Source organism: Streptopelia decaocto (assembly GCF_964273445.1).
Source record: "Streptopelia decaocto genome assembly, chromosome: 7".
NCBI lineage: Eukaryota > Metazoa > Chordata > Aves > Columbiformes > Columbidae > Streptopelia > Streptopelia decaocto.
Genome location: NC_138661.1, coordinates 53,553,375 through 53,575,237, shown reverse-complemented (window position 1 = coordinate 53,575,237; position 21,863 = coordinate 53,553,375). Strand labels below are relative to the sequence as shown.

General features: G+C 41.6%; 1 protein-coding gene across 1 annotated transcript; it reads right to left on the bottom strand.

Annotated features, from left to right (window-relative positions):
- Positions 1–335: 335 nt before the first annotated feature.
- On the bottom strand, positions 336–20,353 carry IGSF22 (immunoglobulin superfamily member 22; the record flags this gene model as incomplete). Its single annotated transcript, XM_082059238.1, is given in 19 exon segments — positions 336–527; positions 1,497–1,660; positions 4,233–4,254; positions 4,258–4,270; positions 4,272–4,354; positions 4,358–4,543; positions 7,715–7,812; positions 7,976–8,002; positions 8,351–8,615; positions 8,619–8,660; positions 8,664–8,669; positions 8,673–8,702; positions 8,704–8,748; positions 9,212–9,292; positions 9,294–9,373; positions 15,121–15,201; positions 17,734–17,793; positions 17,796–17,848; positions 20,256–20,353. Coding segments are annotated over 19 exon segments (1,560 nt in total). The 3' UTR covers positions 336–401.
- Between the last annotated feature and the right edge of the window lie 1,510 nt (positions 20,354–21,863).

Genomic DNA, 21,863 nt, shown 5'->3' with positions numbered 1-21,863 from the left:
CTGTTAGGTCAAGACATGAGAATATCATCCTCCCTGCACATGGATGGCCCCTACTGTCTTGAATTTTAATTCAAACAGCATCTGTATGAACCACTGTGCAATGTGCTACACATACACATAGTAAAAGGAAGCTTGGTCCTGAAGAGATTGCCGACAAATGGATAGGACAGGAGGTATTCTTGTGTCTGTTCCCCAGCTGGGGACCTGAGTGCAGAATAGTTTAGTGAACTACCCAAGACCACAAAGGGAGCCTGAGCTTAGTCCACAGGCTTGTGTATAAGAGTACTCATCTTCCTCCAGTGCTGTCATGAAGTTTTATACCCACCTCTGTCTTTGGAGATGTACCACTGCTCCTGTCAATCCAGATGGTCGGTGTCCCTAGTGTCATTGCAGACAATGACTCAGAAGTATTTCCTCCCTGGGAGCAGGCCCGCAACAGTGTACTTACTGCTGTGGACCTTCTCTGCGGCTGTGAACCACCTGGCAGTACTGACATAACAGTTCAGGACACCATAATCAGTCATCTTCTACACCTCAACTATGAACAAGCTGCAGATTAGTGAGTGCTCAGGGGAAATCTAAGAATTAATGAGCACATTTAAGTATTGGCTTCTTCTGTTTGGGACCCTCCCTCTGTCCTTTTCTGGGGCAAAAATTTTTCTGTTCATGTCCTGTATTCCAAAGTCCCTGTGTGTCAAGGAAAGTACTTCTTTCTTTGATTTCTTCTACCCTGAACAACCTGAGGACCAATTTGCCCTGTGTGTGTAATTCCCTCCTGATGAATAAATAAGGCTGTTTAATTTTAAAAAGCACTCTTGGAAGAGATGACAAGTACAAAAATATACTGCAAAGGTCCCTAACGCCCCAGAAGATCATCTTAATAATAGGAGTCTCTCTAAGGAGCAAGTCAGCCTGTCTCCACTTCACTGTCATAAACACACTTGAAGTAGAAACGGTGTCACCAGACTGCTGCAGGGACAGACACCATTGTGTTAGTGCTTTCACAGGGATTTGCCCAATCAAATAATGGTGTGAAAAACAAGGCAGCATTTGGGGATGTCCGGAGCAATAACTGAGCACCCTAACCGTCCACACTGGGCAGAGTGAGCAAAGCCCCAGCAGTACCTTCCTCATCCCTCACCTCTTAACCATGCTGCTCCCCTTCTTGCCTCTGAGCTAGCATGAAGACTTGGGAAATGCAGTGATGAGAGGTAGGAAAATCCTTTCTGATTAGGGAGTCTTCCTCCCCTTGAGTGGAAACAACATTCTGGATTGCTCCTGTGGCATTTTTTGGATAGGGGGTATGTATGATTTGCATCTTTTTCTTTTCCCTGTCTTCTTTCCCCTGCTGCCCCTCCTGCCCCCTGCAAGAAAAAAAACAACCTTGGCAACTCCAGTATTAATGCAGAAATTGTGTGAAATTTCTGTCAGCAGAGGAATACCTCTTGTCAATACTCAGAGGTGACTGAGATGCTCAAGTTTACTCTATACTGTACCTGCAACTTGCATTTGAATGTTGTAAAGGGCTTCTCTAGAACTATTCTTGAGGATAATCTGGTACAGGTCAGAAATAAATGGCTTGGTGTTGTTGATAAGGACTGGGAATGGTTCTTGTCCTCCTCCTCTTCCCACATCACATCACTGGTGGGGGTAGGGATCCCTGGCCAAGACAAACATGTATTTATAAGGTTCTGCTTCCAGACTTGAGTGGAAACAGAAGCAAACCACATCTCTGAGCACAAAAGGGACACCTCTGTCTACAGGAGCCACTTGTACACGATCAGACTAGTAGAAAAATGTTTCAAGGACAAGAATTTTAGAGATTTTTTCAAGCTGTAAAGGCTTTGTCCACAGCAAAGTGCACAGAGCTGGCTTGAGAAATGCCACATAAACCTTGTGCTACCATTCATTAGTTTGATCATCTTGAAAGCTTGGACGAAACAGCTCGTGATACAGATAAGCTTGTACAATTTAGCTTGAGATAGATTTTTACACTGGGTCTGATTCTGCAAGGTGCTGTACAGCCCCAGCTTATGCAGTAGTCTACGCTTTAAAAAAAAGGAAAGCATATAAACTGCCCTTTGCCTCTACAGAAATGAGCTAAACATCCATGTTAATAGGAACTGTACCTCAGAAAGGACAGTGTTGGGACCTCAAGCATTGTCTTTACAACCTGATCGCTCCCCAAGGTTTAATCAAGAATGATTTCACTTCAGTTAGCATGAGTGGTAGCTGCATGCTCAAAAAATTCTGCTTCTCGTGATGAATCAGAGAGCTTCCCCAATGTTTTACGGTTTGCTGAACACTGTTGCTCCAGCTGCGGAGGGCTGGATTGTGCAGCTGACAAACTTGCATGCATAGGATTCCCTCTACCCTTACTGCCACAGGGAGGCTTACAAAGACTAGCCATAAAAGCAGTGAGCAGTTATGCAGGACTTCATGAACCTAAAGCGCTGCATGTGCTTTCTCCAACAGTCAGCTTCTTTTAAACCAAAGTGACAGCTCAAGTGATAAAGGCCAAAGGACAACTACAGCCTCCATAGCCCCGCAGCTGCATTTCACCAGATGCCCAAGAAAAGTGTAATTGCAGGATTTCTCCTCTGACAAGACACAACACGCAGCCTCACAAGGAAAGATGTATGAATGCATGCTGCTGTCCCAGCACAAACCACCATGTGGCTCTTCAGCCTCACAGTCAGATTAAACCTATGGGGGGATAAAAGACAGACAGAGAGAGAGAAATTAAAAAAATAAAGAGTGAGAGATTGTATAGAAAGGTAAAGCCATTCTTCAGTCTGTTGAGTCATGTCTCAGTCTGGATGAAGAAAACTTCAGACTGTTTCAGCAGAAGGCAGTTAACGGTTGCAATGTTGCCTGCTCTTTTCCTAACACCTGTACCACCAGAAGAGAAACATTAGTGTCTCAGCAATCAGCATCTTAGTGATGAGTACCTGTTCAGGACCATTTCAGGTGAAGCAGGTGGAACAGGAACATTTTAAAATAGTTCATGTAAAAAGCGAACAAGAACACAAGAAAAAAAGAAGAGGCAGCTTTAATGCCTCATTAGATGATGCTATTGACCACCTTCTGACACAAGCAGTTTTGTATAATGTCTGTTTCTTAGATGACTTCTCATACTCCTCAGTACAGTACTGCATATTGCCATTCCACACCAGAGAAGTTTGTCTGGAGCATACAGTCTCTCTGGGATTTTTTGGTATTTCTCTATTTGGAGATGTGGTAACAAAACCATGCTGCGCAGATGGTTGTGTAGTTCCAAAGTGGAGACCGAGAAAAGAAACGAGCATTTTTCTGTCAGTCACCTGGCTGTTGCTTTCTGAGACTTCCTCAGTCAAACCTGAATGTCCTTCTACTCTCCAGGAATCAGCACTATACAACATGACTCACGAATCATCCATATTTTCTTGTTGGTATTACTGCTACTGAGTGCATCAGTACCATGCTTTGTTACCTGGGAGTATCTTAGATGTAAAAAATCTGAATTTCCTAATGAATAATTAAGCAATCATAAGTTCTAAACAATGAAGATTTAAATACTTTGCTACCTCAAATAGTAAGCTATCTAGGGACTTAATATGATACCTTCATTCTCAAGACATAATTAGTGTCTTTGAAACATGACCTCTGATAATTTTATTTCAGCTTTAGCACACTGACTGTTAATCCCATTCAAACTGGGCACCTGAATGAATTATAATCCTGTCTTAATACCACTGTACTTAGAAAAAACAGGCATTTCAAACATGATGGCTTATTTACTTTAGTATCTACCCTCCTAACCCATACTCAAACTACAGTGGCCATGACAAGAATCACAGAATCTTCCAACAGTGGCCTCTGTAATTACATGTGAGATGTGGTGTGAGAGGTCACATGGTGGAAGAAACAACTGCCATTATACCTGACATACTCATTCAGGGGACAGCTCAGCAAAAAGGATGGCAGCATGATTTTAATTTGGCTCTAGGACTGCACAGCTTGTGCTGCCCTCCATCTCCCCCCAGCACCTCTGAAAACTCTGCAAGAAGAAATGTGCTGTGATGCTAAATGTTCTTTTGTGCAAGATGAATTTGATAACCCTTTACAAAATGAGGTATATGTTAAAACCGAATGAAAGTAACAGCTGATAGACTAAGGTTTCAGCTGGATGGATACTGCAGGTCTTACCTGAGGTAGAAGTCCTTCCTGTCACTCCACTGCACCTCCCATACCAGCTTCATTCACAGCTTGGTTTCAGAAGTAGTATTTATCTCTCCTGCAAGCCTCCCACAGCATAAGTGGTACTAGAGATCGAGATCTTAGTGCATTTTGTCCATTTCTTGGTGTCTTTAGCTCACATCTCTAGTATGTATCCTGACAACACAAGTCCCTGGCCTGGGTCCTGCCAGGCTGAGGAAAAATCCACCACCTTCAGCGGACTGGGGGCTCTGTGACAATATATGAGCTGTGACACACTGCTGTACCCGCAGGCCTGTGCCTGCACATGTGAATGAAGAGCTGTTCCTGTTTCAAGATGCTGAACCTGCAAGGTTTTAAGGTAAAAGGAGCCTTAATAAACACAGCAAATTCTGTCCAACAAAACAATGCAGTTCCTAACATTGCACATAGACATAGACCCTGTTGCAAGGCTGGCCAATTAAGAAAAATCCTCATAACATTTGACATGGGACCACTGAATTCATCTTGGAAAGGTTACCTTCTATGAGCACTGACCACTCATTCTCCAGGTGTTTGGGAGAGTTGTCTAGCATTAAAAGTGTGCTTCTGTCTCTTTCTAGCTGACTGGTGAGCTCTGCAGTACATGTCCTATAGCCTGTCTTGTATGGCTTTGAGTGCCTGGTGTATCTGCTTGTTTAATATCTATTTATTATTTATTAATAAATAATTTATATAACATTATTTGTAATGCTATATAATGTTATAAATAATAATCCATTAATAAAGAATGTATTATTTATTAATAAATCCCCCTTACAGTCTCTGTGTGAAGTGGTCGGGTGCTATCTAGGCTGCATGGATTAGTGAATTTGTTTGCTGGCTTGCAAGGTCCTGTTAATGTTCTTTTATTTTATTTGCCAAAGATTACAGTATGCCTAATAAATAGCCATTTTTGAAAATATGGAACATACTTTTTGCTCTTTAGTCCACCTTGCAGCAGTCTAGTTAGATCTCCATAATAGGTAAGAAGAGCAAAAGATTGAATATTTTAAAATAGCTGTATGTTTTTAATCAAATGAATAGGGAGTTGTGTGTCCATATCTACCTTTTGCTTTGAAAGCCTCAGCTAAAATGCAACAACATCACCCCACTCCAAACCAAAAATGTCAACCAGTGCAGCAAGCCATGACAAACTTGATGCTAATGGCTTTTATACAGAACACTCACATGATAACACAGGGTCATAAAGAATAAGGTGCATATGGACAGTGCACATTCTCCTAAGCCTAATGTGAAATAACACAAGTCTTCAAGTAAGAGAAGAATCATAGCTTCAGGCTGCAAATTGGTTTTGTGCTGTCTTCTGATGTAAATGAACCTGAATGCTTTCCCATCTGAGTAACTATTTAACCTCAAGGCTCTTGTCTACTACATAGAATTATCTCATTTTTTAGCTATAAAGGCTTTCACATTTGGCCAGGTTTTTTTCTGACTTACACGTGACTACTAAGGCCCACTCCTGTATCTATTACAAGATTCCATCAATAGTTTAACCTATTTATTGATGGCCTCTGACAGCCTTTTATTTTTAAATTACTTCAGTTATATGATCATATAGAGTAAGATTTCTTTATAACTGGCACAAAATAAAATCTGCCCATTTCAACGTATATTTGGAGTTTGTCTGTGATTTTGATCAGTCCAGAATTAGGCAGTTTCTTTGCTACTAAAAATCCAGTATTAAAAATAAAGATTGTAAGCGACTTTCATGAATTCCACCAGAGTTTTCTCTTCTTTTAAAAGTGTTGATGTGGGACTGATGAAAGGAGCATAGTAACGTGTATGAGAAATTATTTTCTTTGTTATACATTAGGGCCTTTGGCAACCTGTACATGAACATTAAATACTAAAGGTATCCACACCTGAGAGCACGTTTATCATGTTGATCTCTGCTGTTTGCATATACTCCATTCCCCCGAGGTGGGAATCTCTTACTGTGTCCTTATCTTAATAGTTACACATTTTAAGTGAATAATATCACACTTTCAGCACTTATAATTACATTTATAGCCAACAGCATTAAGGCCTTCCTTAATCTTTAGTTAAGCTGTAAACACAACGCAGTCCATTACATTGAGCCAGGCCGGAATTGCCACATTCCCTCAGACTTCAGTCAGAAATGCAGAGACGTAGTCTTTGCAATTGCAAGCACGTTTAGGAAACTAGACATTACACAGTGAAAAAAGCATACTGAATGGGATCCTTTGCAATGAGGCTGAGGGCATGCTAAGTCCAGCCTGCATGCTTCACAGCTATCGCACAGAACTCATTCTGTATCCTCCAGAAAACCATCCACTTTGAATCTGGTACCTACACACACACATGTTGCAATTACTCAACTGTCTAATCACCCATAGAAGTGCTCTTAAAGGTTTGGGTGTGGTTTTTTTGTTGTTGTTGTTTTTTTGATTTTTTTTCTTTCGGACTGAGATAAACCAAGAAGAAATTTCACGGAGCCCCTTAACTAGGTCTAACTTTTGCTTCTCCAATGGTCTGTTCCATTTCATATCTGTCTCCTTAAGGAAGAGAAGGAATTTTGATGCATATAGTAAGAGGAAAAAAATGCATAATTTGCTTTCCACTAGGTTATGGTCTATAGCCTGGTATAACCATATATGATGGGGAAAAATATCTTCACGCCTTGCTCCAATGACCTCAGTGGGATTTCTCACAATGTAACAAACTCAATAGAGTGGCCAAGCCTTCCACAACCTAGCCTTCAAGCAAGGTTAAACCTCCATTTGGTCTTGAAAAAGAAACAACTAAGGAATTGAATAATTTGGCTTAAGAGGTGTTTCCACTATTTACCATGAGTAATGTTGATGCCTTAAGGAAGATATTTTCGGACAGTCTGATCAATTGTAACTTAATTATAATAATATGAAAGTCCAACATTTTGAATGAGACAGAGGAAAGAATCCAAGAAAGAACCAAAATATTAACAGAAAGGGAAAAGCAATAGTCTTGTTAGTCAGATGCTGCTGCTGATAGGAACACTCCCATGTGTTATACAAGCTGTGCGAAGCATGGATCATATGGTTGCGATCTGATGGATACAACAAAATCAGTCACTTGTTTAATTCCGTTCTGGTCTAAGTCAGGGAAAAGCAGTCAAAATTACGTAGGGAGAAATGTAAAATATAGATGCTTGAAATTAGGCACTGAAAACCATACATGTGACTTTCAGAGGTGCTGAGTGTTCTGCCCTCTCGTTCATGAGTATCAAGCCATTTCTATCTGAGGGCTGAAAATCTCACTTTGAACAGCAGATGTCAAAATGTGTATCTTGCTCGATATCATGATGAAATTTTCCTTGATTAATCAATACTTTGCTTTGCATCCAAAGCTTATCTAACTTTCCTTCTGCCTGCCTAAAGCAGATAATAATCTTGGTCTGACCTTGGACTGGCTCCTTGGTGACTGGGACACAAAGTTTGCTGCTCTTCTACCTTTTCTCTATGATCTAAGCTCGCACTGGGGAGCCTCCATCCTGGGCCAGGCAGTTCCAGGTGATGGTGACAGCTTCTTTCCTGACATCTACAACGTGAGGCTGAAACACCTGTCTCAGAACCTCTGCATAGAAGAAAATCAAATTAGCACAGTACAATCAGAATCCATTGACTCCAGATTGTGTGTATGTGTTACGTGTGTGTGCATAAATATATATGCACGTATGTATAGCAAGAAATCAAGGAGGGTAACTTGCATGTTTAGGTTTATTCATGGCCACAACCACTTTCTAAAGACTCTGATACACTCTGGTCTTGGGGAAAGGGGACTGCAAATCCTGTCTCATTGTGGATCCAAGTTCATAAAGGAAGCATAGGAACAACAGGTACCCAAACTATAACTTCCAGAAGCTAGTTCAGCAGTGTTTTCTAACCAAGCTAGTTTTCGGCTGATGTATTTCTTTTATTGGCTGCAAAACAAAATGGTTTTAAGCATTCCCTTTTAAATTATTTTCTCTCCTCCCCCACAATATTTTCCAGAGAAAGCCACTTTTCATTTCTGCCGTATCCCACTAAGCATACGTAACTGATGCTAGAGCAGTGTGTTAGTCCTCTCTTGTGGACAGTCCATGTCAAGGGGTTTCTGAGTCCTCAACACTTGCAGTGAAAGGACCTGGGTATTTGTTTGATCCTGGTTATTAGCCTAAGCACAAAGCCGCTTCTAAGCTCTGTCCCTGGAATTAGTCCCCTGAAGCACAGGGGACAGTGTCCTTTTGGGGAATGGCAAGGAAGGAAACAACAAAAACGATGGGAAGTGGGACTGTGAAACCACACTAAAACCAGCTGGCTAATAGGTTCTTCAGCAAAAATTTCTTCTGTTTCCAGGGGCTTGATGAGACCCTCAGAGTTGACAGCATGTATTTTGAATTAGTAGGCTTTCCCTTCCTCCACCTTCTCCATAGCACATTTGGTTTAGTTGCTCTACACCACCCCTATTTTCATCCAGGATTTTTTCTCCAGTCATCTTCCTCTCTACAAAGTGAGTCACCTGCTCTCCTCCCTGGCCTTTATGTGCTTTTCATCTCATTTTGCATTTTCTCCATGTGTTGCAGGAACTCTGCTTTCCCCTACAGGAATTTTGGTTTGTCTGCAGTGTGAGCAGCTGACCAGAGTGACATGAAGGACTATTATTTAGAGGGCCATATCCTCTCACAGTGTAAATCAGTGCAGATTACAGCAAAACTGAACTGACTTGAATAATTTGATTTGATAACTCAGTGTCTACCCCACTGCAAGACTTTTATAAAAAAAGTCTGAATTACAGTGTCTGTAACCAAACATATCTACCAGTGATTGTCCCATTATAAAATGATTAATTTAGGACCTACCAATGAAGTTGAGGCAAAGGTTGTCGGAAGCTGAGCCACAGTGAGTTTTCAGATTCAGCCTAATGGCTCCACCGTCTTCTCTCCCACAGGTTTTGACTGTGAGCTATGCAGTCAGTGGCTTTCTCAATGAAGCAAGAAATCTTCCTCTGTCACCTCAACGCCATCTTTGAGCCATGTGACTTTGGGCATCAGTTTTGCCTTGAGAGGCACCTTGATGGCTTGCTGTATGCCTAGTCTTCACAGAAACACTGTGTGCAGCAGAAAGCTCGAGGACAAATTCTTCAATAACAGGAGAATCTGGAAAGAACAGAAGGCATTTAAAAGCTGCAGCTGCAAATATAGCTTGACATCTTTTCTGTACCTGTGAGTTCCCAGAAAAGGTGATCCAGAGCTGGGCTCTTCATACACTCCTTCATGTTTTTACTATAAGAAATCTGTTTTTTGTGAAAGTCTCCAGGGACACCCAAATCTTCAGTGTGTTTTGATTCATTTAATTTAGTTTTGTTTCTTATACACAGAGCTGGCTGATCTTCTTTTGTTGTTCAGCTCAGCACAAAAAGAGGGACCTTGGGGAAATAGGAATCCCCAAAGCTCCTCACTTCCCTAGGGTCTGGAGATTTGATTCCAGGCAGTTTCAAAGTTTTGCAGTACACAAGAAGCAGCTCTTTGTGCTGTTCCTCCCTAAGGTCACACCGGGATATCTATCTATCACCACAATAAAGAATCGAAAAGTTACTTACTGCTTGTAAAGAAAATGCTCCCTCATTTGTTACAGAGTAATATGGGGAAATGATAAGGAAGGCCTGCACACAGTAAAGAAAAATAGCCAGGTTCCTAAACATATTAGGTGTTTTTACTTGTATTTTCATTGCACAATGTGTATGTTTAGAAATTACAATCTTCTGCTGGAAGTCAGAATAAAGACATTCAAAAATAGTTCTGAGTGCAGGCAAATCAGCCCTCCCTATACCAAAGCTTTGCTATGGATATGTTTTTACCGCAAGGCAGGTATAATAAATATTCAGTGCTGCAGACACAGCATCCGTACTGCCATGTTTGTCCCCGTTCTGGGCAGAGGTATGAGAAAGAGGCTGTTTTTCAGGCAGCAGACAAGTCTGAGAGTCCATCTGGCGCCATCTGGCTGCCAAGAGCTGAGTAATAAACATATTTATGTATTTCTATATATAATTCCAGAAAAGGTGTTTTTCTCATTGCTGATGACAACAACATTTGAAGTAAAGTCTCAGGCCAAAATTCTTGATCACTGATTTATAAACACAGAAACCTAGGCTTAGTCACTTAAAATCAATCCATATGACTGCTCAATTTTCTCCCCTTCGGGAACAAAGAAGCAAAAAGAAGAGTTTTTGCTTGTGTATGTAGATAAGTCTGTAAAATGGTACAAGCCCAGGTAAGGAGACCTGGGGAAGCACTGACTCTGCAAGTGTTTGTGCACGTCTGGTAGACAGCAGTAAAGAGATGGGGCAGCTGCCTCCAATGGCAGCTGTTGCTCCACTCTCTGCCCCTTGGCCCTGAACATCTACCTCCCTTCACGTTCCTCTCCCATTCTGTCCACAATGAGTCTGTGTATGGCTCTCTGCTTCGCTATCCAGATCTTTTTCATGTCCATAATCTGACAAGAAGACTGAGGCAGGAAACTACTCACATTGCCACAAACACTACCTCCAACCCTGTCCCTGAATCATCTGATCACCGTTTTCTGCTCTAAGATGACTATAAACGGTCAGGATCTCTAGTTCCTACTCTGGTAGAATGCTCTGTGATCTATGGACAAAACAAATTCAGTGTTAGGTAGACACAGTGATCTGCGCATCTGCCTACAGGAGCCACGTGGCATGTAATGCAGGGTGCAAATTAGCATGCAAAGGATACATTTACTGATTACTCTGAAAATCAGAGATTGGAAGAGGGAAAAGGGTGGGTGGTGAGAAGTTAGTCTTGTAGGAAAGAACGCAAGTCTACGGGCTGAGAAAATGGGTTAGCAAATGTGAAAGACTGTTTACAGGAGACTGCGAAGGAAAATTTTGAAAAAGCCAAAGATCCAAAGTCGAAACTTAGTAAGATTGACACTGTAGTAGATTGGACAAGATTAGATCTATTCCCGCCTGATGGGTCCGTCTGTTTGTCTTTAGTCAGAAGCCCTTTACTAATATCAGGCCAAGTTACACAGTAGCTGTTTGAAGAAAACCTCCACTAGGGTTTTGCAGCCTTTCATTATGCTGATGATACCATGAGCATTTTACCTCTTCGCCATCCTTGAGCCATATTCCTTCCACCTTCACATCATTTAGGACAACGTAGAGAAGGCCCCTGCCCGCATTGTCCCTCCAGGCCACCTTGGCCATGGCCCACCAAGGTTATTTGCATACCAGGCCTGGTAGCCATCCTCCAGGAGCCAGGGTTTCCTTGCCCCCTGCCAACCACACTCAACCCTGGCCACAGAGTCCTCTTCAGACTGCACACCTGGAAAGCCCAGGGCTGGGAAACTGCTCCCTTCTGGCCTGTTTTGGGAAAACAAAATGAGAAATACATGGCCAAAATGCAACTAATGGAGTGACCTCCACCCAAGTCTGTACACCAGGACAGGGTTTGCAGGGCATCATCAGTCAAAGAAAACTCAGGACAATTATTAATAGACCAGCCTCACAGAGACAGAGACATACACCTGGACATAGAGACAGGTGGGCACTAGGGCAGATCAATCTTCCATGTGAGAAAATCTGCCTGACTTCAGAGCTGAGATTCTTTTGGCCCCTGAAGTTTCCTTCATACCATCCTACCAACTGAACATTCAGTTGTTCCTGAACCTGTGAAGGATATACTAGTATCACTCTCCTTCCATGGTTTTAAAATGCTGCACTTTTAATGGAAGCCACCTAGGCATAGTTCAAAGCTGGTCCATATCTAATAGAAGTAATCTGAAATACTAACAGCCAATAAATCCACACCCTAACTCTGAAATTCTTCTCAGCCTATGCTGAGAGCATGAAGGTGAGCTTTCCAACTTTTCCTCCTGCACTTAACAGTCTTCTGTCTTTCTGTAAAGATCATAGAAGTAAGTTTACAGCATCAATAATGCTACTGCAAAACCAATTAACAAAACAAATGTGATATTAAATATTTTCCAGCCTCATGTTGTGCTGCTGGTCCTCAGCAGACTGCAGTGAAACATCCCATGGGTCACTTTAAAGAATCACAGGATAAGAATTCATTAGGACAACCCTGAATAAAATAAAAAAACATGGTACACTTTACTAAGCTGGTTTGGGTGACATGTGGAATGACTTAAATGGAATATTTACTGCTTTATGCTCCTACTGCTTTACACGGCAAAGGGAAGCCCTTAATTATTACCTTAATGCTACCAAGAGGGGGCACAGATTAACAGCTTATTCCACGTTAAAGCATAAACTGCAGAGCAACGTCATTGCACATCAGCTTCTTAGCTGCCACAGCAAAGCAGCACTGCTCCTCTGCAGAATTCAGTGAAGACCAGTGTAGAGACTACCATTCCTCCTCTTCTCGGCTCATTTACACTTACCTTCCACTCTTACACTGGCACTACTGTACTGCTCATTTGGGTCACTGTCTTGCATAGCCTACAATTGCTGTGCAATTTCCTGAGTCGCTCAGCTCAGCAGTATTAATAATAAGCTCTTCTCTCTTGCTTTCATGCTTCATGGTGTACTTAGGAGACCTCTGAATCACTTGTCCATTCTTTATCCCCTTCAGGGTGAGATCTTCGTAAGTCAGCACACACTCCAGACAGGCTTTTCCCTTCTTTTTCACTTGGGTGTTATTGAGATTGCTGACAAACTGAACTGGAACCCCTGGGAAAGTGGAAGGGTTTTGGCAAGAAAAAGGGCACATACCAGCAAGCACCTTATATATCCCTTATAAATAGAAACAAGTGGCTTTGCCTTTGCAGGGTATAGCACAGGCTCCTGCTCAAGAGAGAATTCAGGCTTGAGATTTCCAGTGTGAAAAATAGGTCTTGATGCTCCTCTGCTTGCCCATCCACAGACTAGCTTTATGAGACTGCAGATTTCAGTCTTCTGAGCTCACGCTCTGGGGTTTTGTATTTTAGGTTTATGGATTTTGCAGCTCAACTCACTGCCCAAAGATGCTTACTTTTCATTACTTATGATCAATGAAGAGCGGAGTGTTGTGCACTAGAACTTCAATCTCAACACTGAGTTCTTTAAAGTAACTGGGCTGAACCACCTTAGTTTTCACAGTGTGGGCCAATCAGATGTGAAAATTTCATACTTATCATCCCACTTCAACTCTTTCCCTTTGATCTTCTAGATGAAGATTTGCACTTTCTTTGGTGGGTGGGTTTCAAACACTGCTGTCTGTCATTTAGTCACTTTCAGAGGTTTCAGTTCTGTGAGGAGTTGGGGGTCCACCTGTTAAAATACCCAAAAGACAAACATGCATTCTGTTATTTTTAGTTCCTGATCTCAGATTTCCTACACTAGATAGCAAGATGTTAGTGAAGTAATTTTGATTTCTTTCTTGAGTGGTAGCAGGAAGATTAATTCATTCCTTCAACTTCGGTGGAAATTAAGCTAACTACAGTTCATAATGTTCTATAAAAGTTGCACGTAATCCTATAAAGCTGATTACGAACAGACTCACTGCTTTTCTGTTCAGTTCTTCTGCCTTAGCTGTTTTTTTGTTTGCTTATTTGTTTTTGTTTTGTTTTGTTTTTTTTCCTCTCTCTTTTACCACAGGTCATTGTGAAGTAAACGGTTGCAAGCAGCTGGAGATGACATCTACAAGCACACCTGGAACCATTTGGCAAGCTGAAGGACTGACATGTTCCTGCATTATCTGTCCAGACTGCTGCAGTACCTGGCACAGGATCACTATTTGGCTCAGTAAGTTAATCTACTACACTACCAAACAGCCTGTGCCCAAGTCCTGCTAAGGACTTTATCAGAAAGACAAATATTATACTTAAAAATTGTATTCATGGCAAAGCTTATCTTTAAGAGATGGTCCTACTGTTATAAAAAGGTAAAGCAGGTGGGCAGCATCACTTTCACTTAGCACTGAATTAAAGCAACTTTGCTGTATATAACGTGGTTGGCACAGCAGGCACGTTTGGCTGCTTGCAGGAAGCACATGCAGACAAAAAAAAGATCATTCTCATTATGCCCAGGCCCAGCCACTCACTCCTAAGTCTTATAACATTGTTTGAGCAAAGTCTGCTTCCACTAAAAGGACAGTGCCAAGGTGCATTTTATCATTCACCTCTTTTCCACTAAAACTGGTCCAAATTCAGTAGTGACTCACACCCTTGCCACACTGACGTCAGTGGAGAATTTAGCTTATTATGTGTAATAACTAGGCTTCAAACTGAAATCTGCTGTCTCATGAAAGGTGTTTTTACATGGGTGCTCTGGTATTTGTGAGTTGGCTTATGACTTGAACAATCTTAGATTTCTGTTTGAGCCTAAGGACACCAGTGAATCACCAATGTTGCAAAGACATATAGGAAGAGAAAGTAGGTCACAGTTTGTCCCACCAGTGTTGACCCTCAAATGTTTGTCTACAGATGCTGACATTGTACACAGAACCTCATGTATCTGAGAACAAAGATTACCTATAACTCCCAGCACAACAGAAGAGAGTTCCTTGTCAGTCACAAGAGGACTGTAGGTGCCTAGGTCTTTCCCATTCACATTGGTGATGCACAGCATACATTTCATGCCATATACTTCATATCATATTTTCTTAGTGAATACAGGGAACACAAACGTTCTTCCCCATAATAAGCACAATGTTTGCACCTTTGGCAACGTGTTATTTTTGTGCAGTGGACACAGAGGGCAAGACACACAGTGCTCAGTTTAAAGTCAGCAGGGGGTAGATCTTTTCATCCTGCTTCACCCCACTGTACTTGCAGCAAATCTACCATGCAAAGACTCTCAATTTTGCCTAACTTCAAAATTTTTCCAAGCTTAGTTGTTAGTAACTGGTCTAGTCACTAGTCAAGTCAGATGTCTAGAGCTTACCTTCAGCCATGATCAACGATACCATGTAGATGGCATCAGTGTGAGTATTGGACACCACACACTTGTAGTTATCCGTATCATTTCATGACAAACATTCAGATGGGAAAGAAAAGAAAACAGAGAAAGCAATAAGCAGAAGTTCCACATAGGCTGGGGCAGTGAGAAGTGGATATGATAAATGTATTAGTGAATTCCTCTTTTTATTTGTGTTTAAAACAGTATTTTTAAAGTCACTAACAGAACTGACCTGTTGAAAATCCAGGATCTTTGAGGGCAGAAATTTTGAGGCCAAATCAAATGGTCCCTCCTCCCTGAAGATCCCTCACAGCTTTTCCAAAGCTCCAGAAACAGACAGAGGTCTTCCCACTGACAGTGATGTATTTTGGATCAGGTCCATTCTGGGCCTAAGGCAGCAAAATGAAGCCATGTCTTCTGAGACACATCCTTTTTTTCTGGTGCTCTGCACTGAAAGTATCACCCCTGAACTGCATAAGCAATACAGAAACTAGAGGAGTGTGAATGGAAGCTCTTGGACTTAACTCTTCAGTAGTGTAGGAAAATAAAGAGTTTGACCCGCCCTGGATGTCAGACTTGTAAACAAAAGACTGTCTGATAAAAGAGGTGGATTAGAGCAGACTAAGAGTAAGGAGAGTGGAGAGAAAGGGACACAGCAAGGGAAGCAAGGAAAAGAACAGAAGGAGGGCAGAACTTCTGCAGCCATGGGACATCACAAATTAAACAGGGATGAACTGGGACGTGTGTTTTGAATATTATGAATTAAGATTTAGCATTGGTTTTGCCTGAGTGGCACACAAGAGGCATTAGGGCCTCATTATGCTGAACACAAAACTGAGTAACAAAAATAATGGTGCCTGCTCTGATGCTCTTTTTCTGATGATTTGAAAAACTGCCCTATAAACACACAATGGTATTTCACACAGCAGTATTACAGTAGGCCAGCTGCAAACAGGCATGTTTTTATTGCTGCTGAGGAATTCTATAGTGCTTAAGTTTTTCATTTTTACTGTAGGAATAATTAAAAAAAATGAGATAAAGAAAAAAGTATGTTAGCTTAGCACACACCTCTTAAAAATATCACCCAAAACATTCTGGATCCTTTTTCTATTGGTACCCACTCTCTCTTTTTCATGTTACATCAGGCTTTGGTTTACTTGAAATTTTGTCTCCTACAACTCATGAAGAAACACTGGAATTAATGAATGAATCGAGGAGTGAAACGGAATAGGAGCCTGTTACCTACTTTGTCTGTTTGGGTTTATTTTAAATGTGTGGTTTCTTTTACTGTCTGCTTTATGGAGATGATCAGATTAACCTTGCTTTACTTTACTTACCGTACTTATTACAATTTTACATCCATCACAGATACCACTCTGGGAATTAAATTTGTTCATTAGCAGTGCTCTGCACACTGACAGGGATGATTTGTGATTTTTTTGGTGATATATAATAAAGACTCATATGATCTTTCTGTCACTTTAGACAGTCACAGATCTGCCATATAGGAGACATTATACATGATGGGAAGGCTTATTTACTTATGCATTAAAGTTTACATTCTTCCAGGCCCAGCCAAATCATTCGATCATGAGTTTTGCATAAACAAGAACTGCTGTACTTAAATCCATCCGTAAGGACAGGTTTCCAGCAGCTGGAATGAACAGCAGCAGCTTTCCCACTGATTTTGACTGATCCATGAGAACTCTAAAAACAGTGAGGGTGGGTATAGGGAACTGCAGTTTACACCTGTGTTTGTTTACCACTCTTCCAGTTGTAGAGGATGATGGACCATGAACAATGAACATGGGACATCTCCAACTAGATCAGGTTGCTCAGAGCCCCGTCCAGCCTGGCCTTGAATGTCTCCAGGGATGGGGCATCTACCACCTCTCTAGGAAACCCCTTCCAGTGTTTCACCACCCTCATTGTAAAAAATTTCTTCCTCATGTCTAACCTGAATCTCCCCTCCTTTAGTTTAAAACCATTACACCCTGTCCTGTCATAACATGCACTTCTAAAAACTCTGTCCCCATCTTTCTTATGTCCCCTTTTAAGTACTGAAAGGTTGCAATTAGGTCTCCCTGGAGCTTTCTCTTCTCCAGGCTGAACAACTCCAACCCTCTCAGCCTGTCCTCACAGGAGAGGTGTTCCATCCCTCTGATCATCTTGGTGGCCTCCTCTTGACCCTCCTCAACAGGTCCATGCCTTTCCTGTACTGAGGGCTCCAGAGCTGGATGCAGAACTCCCAGTGGGGTCTAACCAGAGCAGAGGGGCAGAATCACCTCCCTCGACCTGCTGGCCACACTACTTTTGATGTAGCCCAAGATATGATTGGCCTTCTGGTTTGCAAACACACATTGCCAGCTCAGGTCCAGTCTCTCATCCACCAGTACCCCCAAGTCCTTCTCCACAGGGCTGGTCTCAATCCCTTCATTCCCCAGCCTGTACTGGTAACAGAGGTTGCCCTGACCCAGGTGCAGGACCTTGCACTTGGTCTTGTTGAACTTCATGATATTCATATGGGCCCACTTCTTGAGCTTGTTCAGGTCCCTCTGGATGGCATCCCATCCATCAACAGAAATTATTGTTACTCACCCTTGGGTGTTGTCACTGGGTATGGCTTTTCCACAAATTCAGGAATGCTTTCTCCAGCAAGATCTCAAAAGAGCATGTCACAATGCTAAAAGACTCCAATTTGGCAGAAGACTTCCTAGAAAGAACTTATTCGTTTGGGGAAAAAATATGTTAATCAAGCAGAACAAAGAGGTACCGTTTGAAGAATTTATTTACCAGGTGTAGGAAAGGGTGGATACTATAAGCAACCCTGAAACAAAGTTACAAAAAGAATTGCCCCAGTCAGTTCCAACTCTTGATCGAGGAAGATCTGTGCACCAGAAGAGTGACTGCTGGTCAATTCCTTGCTTCTTCACAGTCTCTCTGCAGGATTTCATGCAAATAACTTGTACTCTCTGTATCTGTTTTTTTCATCTACAGAATGGGAAAACTAGGCTGCCTTGCTGCACAGGGGTGCTGCAAGGTGCTTTGATGTTAGATGTCATTCAAGAATGGTATCAAAACTGGACAAATCAAAAGGCCCGTTAGGACTCAATCTATTCTGCACAAGCTCTACTAAGTTCCTGAGTGCTGCTCATGTCCTATGTTTAGATGAATGCCCATAGTTTAAGACAAATCCTCCACCCCCACATCATTCAGAACAAGTTTTACACAGAAAGGCAATACCTTCTTTTGGTCCCACTTACACTTAGTTATAAAAAAAGACAGTTTTAGATGCCCAGAACAGGAATGTCACTTGCCTTCAACACTTTTGCTGGCTTGAGACGCATGTTGCTTTTGGGAATGGAAGATTTCAATGGACCAACGTGTCTCAGTCTCAGTTTGCACATACACAACTTCTGGTGTCATAGTGGTAGTTTCATTCCTGGCAGGGCTCTAGGGGCTGCAAGCTCTGGAAGGCAGCATTAATAAACATACTTTCCTGACATGTGTAAGGATAAGTGTGGCTTCCCTAGACTCCCTTGTCCAACTAGCTGCCATCTAGCCCTTGCTGTTAGCAAGTCACTATGCATCAAGACAGTAAAGGTGAAAAAAGCTTGTAGAATATCCCAGAAGTCTGTTTTTATCACTTTATGAATCCACATATATATATAGGCAAAATTTTAAACTGCACATTTCAGGAGGCTCCAAAGAGCTGCATTTTTCCATGACAATGAACCCACCTAGTTCTTCAGGTAAAACATGGTAATTTTTTTTTCCAGCCAGACTGACCAGTCCATGCAAACGTCTCACTGGAATGGAGACATTTTTCTGTGGTTAATAGCAAGAGGTCTCTGTTTTACACAAGGAAAATAACCAGAAACTCCACTACCAGCTTGGATTATTCCAATTTATTGATTTAGACTATTTAATTGCACTTCTCCTTACTCAAAGACCTCCCCAGCTCTCCTAAGCGTATCACATATAGTGGGATGTGTGAATGCTACAGGGGCCAATGCACACCCTGCCTTCAGTAGATGTGGCTGGGAACTGTGTCATTGTCCTCACTGCAGTGCTGAGACAGAACCAGTAAGGAGGTTGCTTTAAGCCAAGGTAATCAAACCGAAACAAAAAACCTTCTTCCAGTGGGGACTCTGCTGCCTATAGTTACGCCAAGACTGGTCCCAGTATGAAAGGCAGTTTGGAGAAAAGGGAGTATTCAGTTCTAGTCTTTGAGGGATGAGTACTCGTCATCTAGAAATTGTAGCTACCTAGTTTTAAAAAGTGGTCCTTGGCAAGATAGATACCGTAAGGAATGGTAGTCTCTGAAACAGTTGTGTGCTGCTGAGGGATCTTGGGGCAGAAGGAAATCAACCCAAAACACAAGCCCTTCTGATATCTGGGGGCACAGATGAAAAAGCTGTAATTATGCACTGCAACACAGAAGATACAGTCCACAGAGAAGACAATATTAAGACCATATAACCTTGAGACTTTGTTTTGTTGCCAGCAGAAATTCTATCTATGCCAGAAGTGCTGTTTTGGGCATCCTCCCAAGGAGATTCTTTTCCTTACCAGAATATATATATCCTGGTCTCCTTGCTGAGCTGCCCTTTGTCTCAAGGCTGCCTGTATGAGAGACAAATGTCCTCTGACTCCTTATGCACAAAAGACAAGTGAAGAGTCTCTATCCTATACTATATACCTACATATACCCTCTAAAATTACACAGGGATATCAGGTGTCTCAAGACTCTATTATTTCCTTCCTTTTCTGCTCAGAAATTTTCTCACAGAGACACATTTTTTAAAGTCTTTCCTACAAACCAAGAAGCCAGGAGGAAGAAATCACTCTTGCTTTTGCCTGATGTGCCCCAAGATTCCATCCCCCTTACTACCCTCTCTCACTGTCCTGTTCTCACCCTTTCACTCTTGCATACCAACAGCCACTAGTGTTGGTGATGACAATGATTCAGGCTGGTTTTGAAGAGATGAGAGATGTTATTCTATAATCACCAACACCCCAGAAATGAGCATATTTTTCCCTAAATCGTTATGCAGCAAATTCACACTTGTAGCATCAGGTGCTAAAATGAGAAGGCATACATCATTCGCTTTACTCACCTGCTCCACTGCACAGCTCTCTGCACACCTTCAGATGTATTCAGATTTTCAAATCCTACAAAGCTCACAGCAACATGGTTTAAAAGCCAGTTCACCATTTTAACAGTTCCTCCTTTCGCCTTAAAAATGGAATACCCTTTAATTATAATTCTTTTACCTGATCAAATTTTTCATCCTTGGCCACAGATTTTCTGAACATGAAAATGTTACAGGTTAAGATCCAGTAGCTTGTGTCAATTAAGGAGCAGAAATGGCTGGTAAGAAACACACTTTTTGAAATTGCTGACCATTACCCTTCCTTATCCTCCAGTCTGGAGAACAAGCATTCTGTTAGAAAAATTGCCCTTAATAGTAACTGATGAGCTTTTGGAAGCCTCATCAGATGGCAAGATTTCCTGTTTTTCTTGAAGAGACTGGAACCAGCTTCTAGAGCCCAAAAGGTTCCACTTGAAGGATATGACATTGTCTGTTACTGCCCATCACCACAACGTAACTTGCCCATACCTTAACTGTGGGCAAGAAAGAAAACAAAATGATAATGCAGACAACCCTCTGTGCTTAGGAACACAAATACACCATGAATCAACTCACAGGTACCCTGCAGAAAGATTAACTTCATCCATGATATATAGTGTGGTTATCACACTATATTTACTTACCATGGCTCCTATTAGCAGATTCAGTACACACAAGGCAAACCAGATCTCAGGAAAAGACTTGTCAATACCACTGAAATACATGCAAAGTCTTGGTGTAAGCAAATGGTAATTTTAGTTTCAGTTACAGAAGAGAGAGTTAAGAGAGAGTTGGACAAGTTTGACCAGTTCTTTTGTAGGTAACTGAGTCTTCCCTACACAATAGTTTTTGCAGGTCCTTTATTAGGACATTCTTGAGAATATGTTTATGTATCTTTTCTTTTTTTTTTTTTTTTTTTTTTTTCAGTTGCTAAGGTCCTGATCATTCCTACTAAGAGACAGAAGCTCTCAGGAGCTTTCAGGCCATGACTGACTCTTCTGTGTCCCTCAGCTTATATGAAGTCCCGTAGATTGTTTCAGTCCTAGGAGGGTGCCTGGGCCCCTTTACACTGGACAAATATGGCTTTGAGTAATTCAAAACTTAAATACATACTGGCATCTTGTGGGCTATGTCGTTACATCCTTTACACTGGCTTCAGCAGTTTCACATTCTTGGAATAATAGGATGATAAAACTTTGAGTACAAGGCTAAAAGGAGCACGCCTTCTGTAGGCCAAAAGGATACCTTTTTATTTAAAAATAAAAATTACTTCCTCAATCCCAGGTTTTCTTACGACTGATTGTTACACCATTTCAAAATTCTCATCAGAGGCAGGCTATTAAACAATTTACCAGTCTTGTTTTTCATGTTAAAACCAAAATATGTGGATCCAGGTTTAAAACAGTTAAACATTCCTGCTTTGGTGTTTGTCAGTCCCCAGTGCTCCTTTCACACCTTGGTGAAATGTCCAGGCTTTGACTATTTTTAAGTTACACAGGCAGCTGTTTCCACCATGTCCAAGCCCAGCTAGTTCATTCAGCTACTCAAGCAGGGACCAAGCTCTTTGGAAAAACAGTTCGTAATGTTAGATTA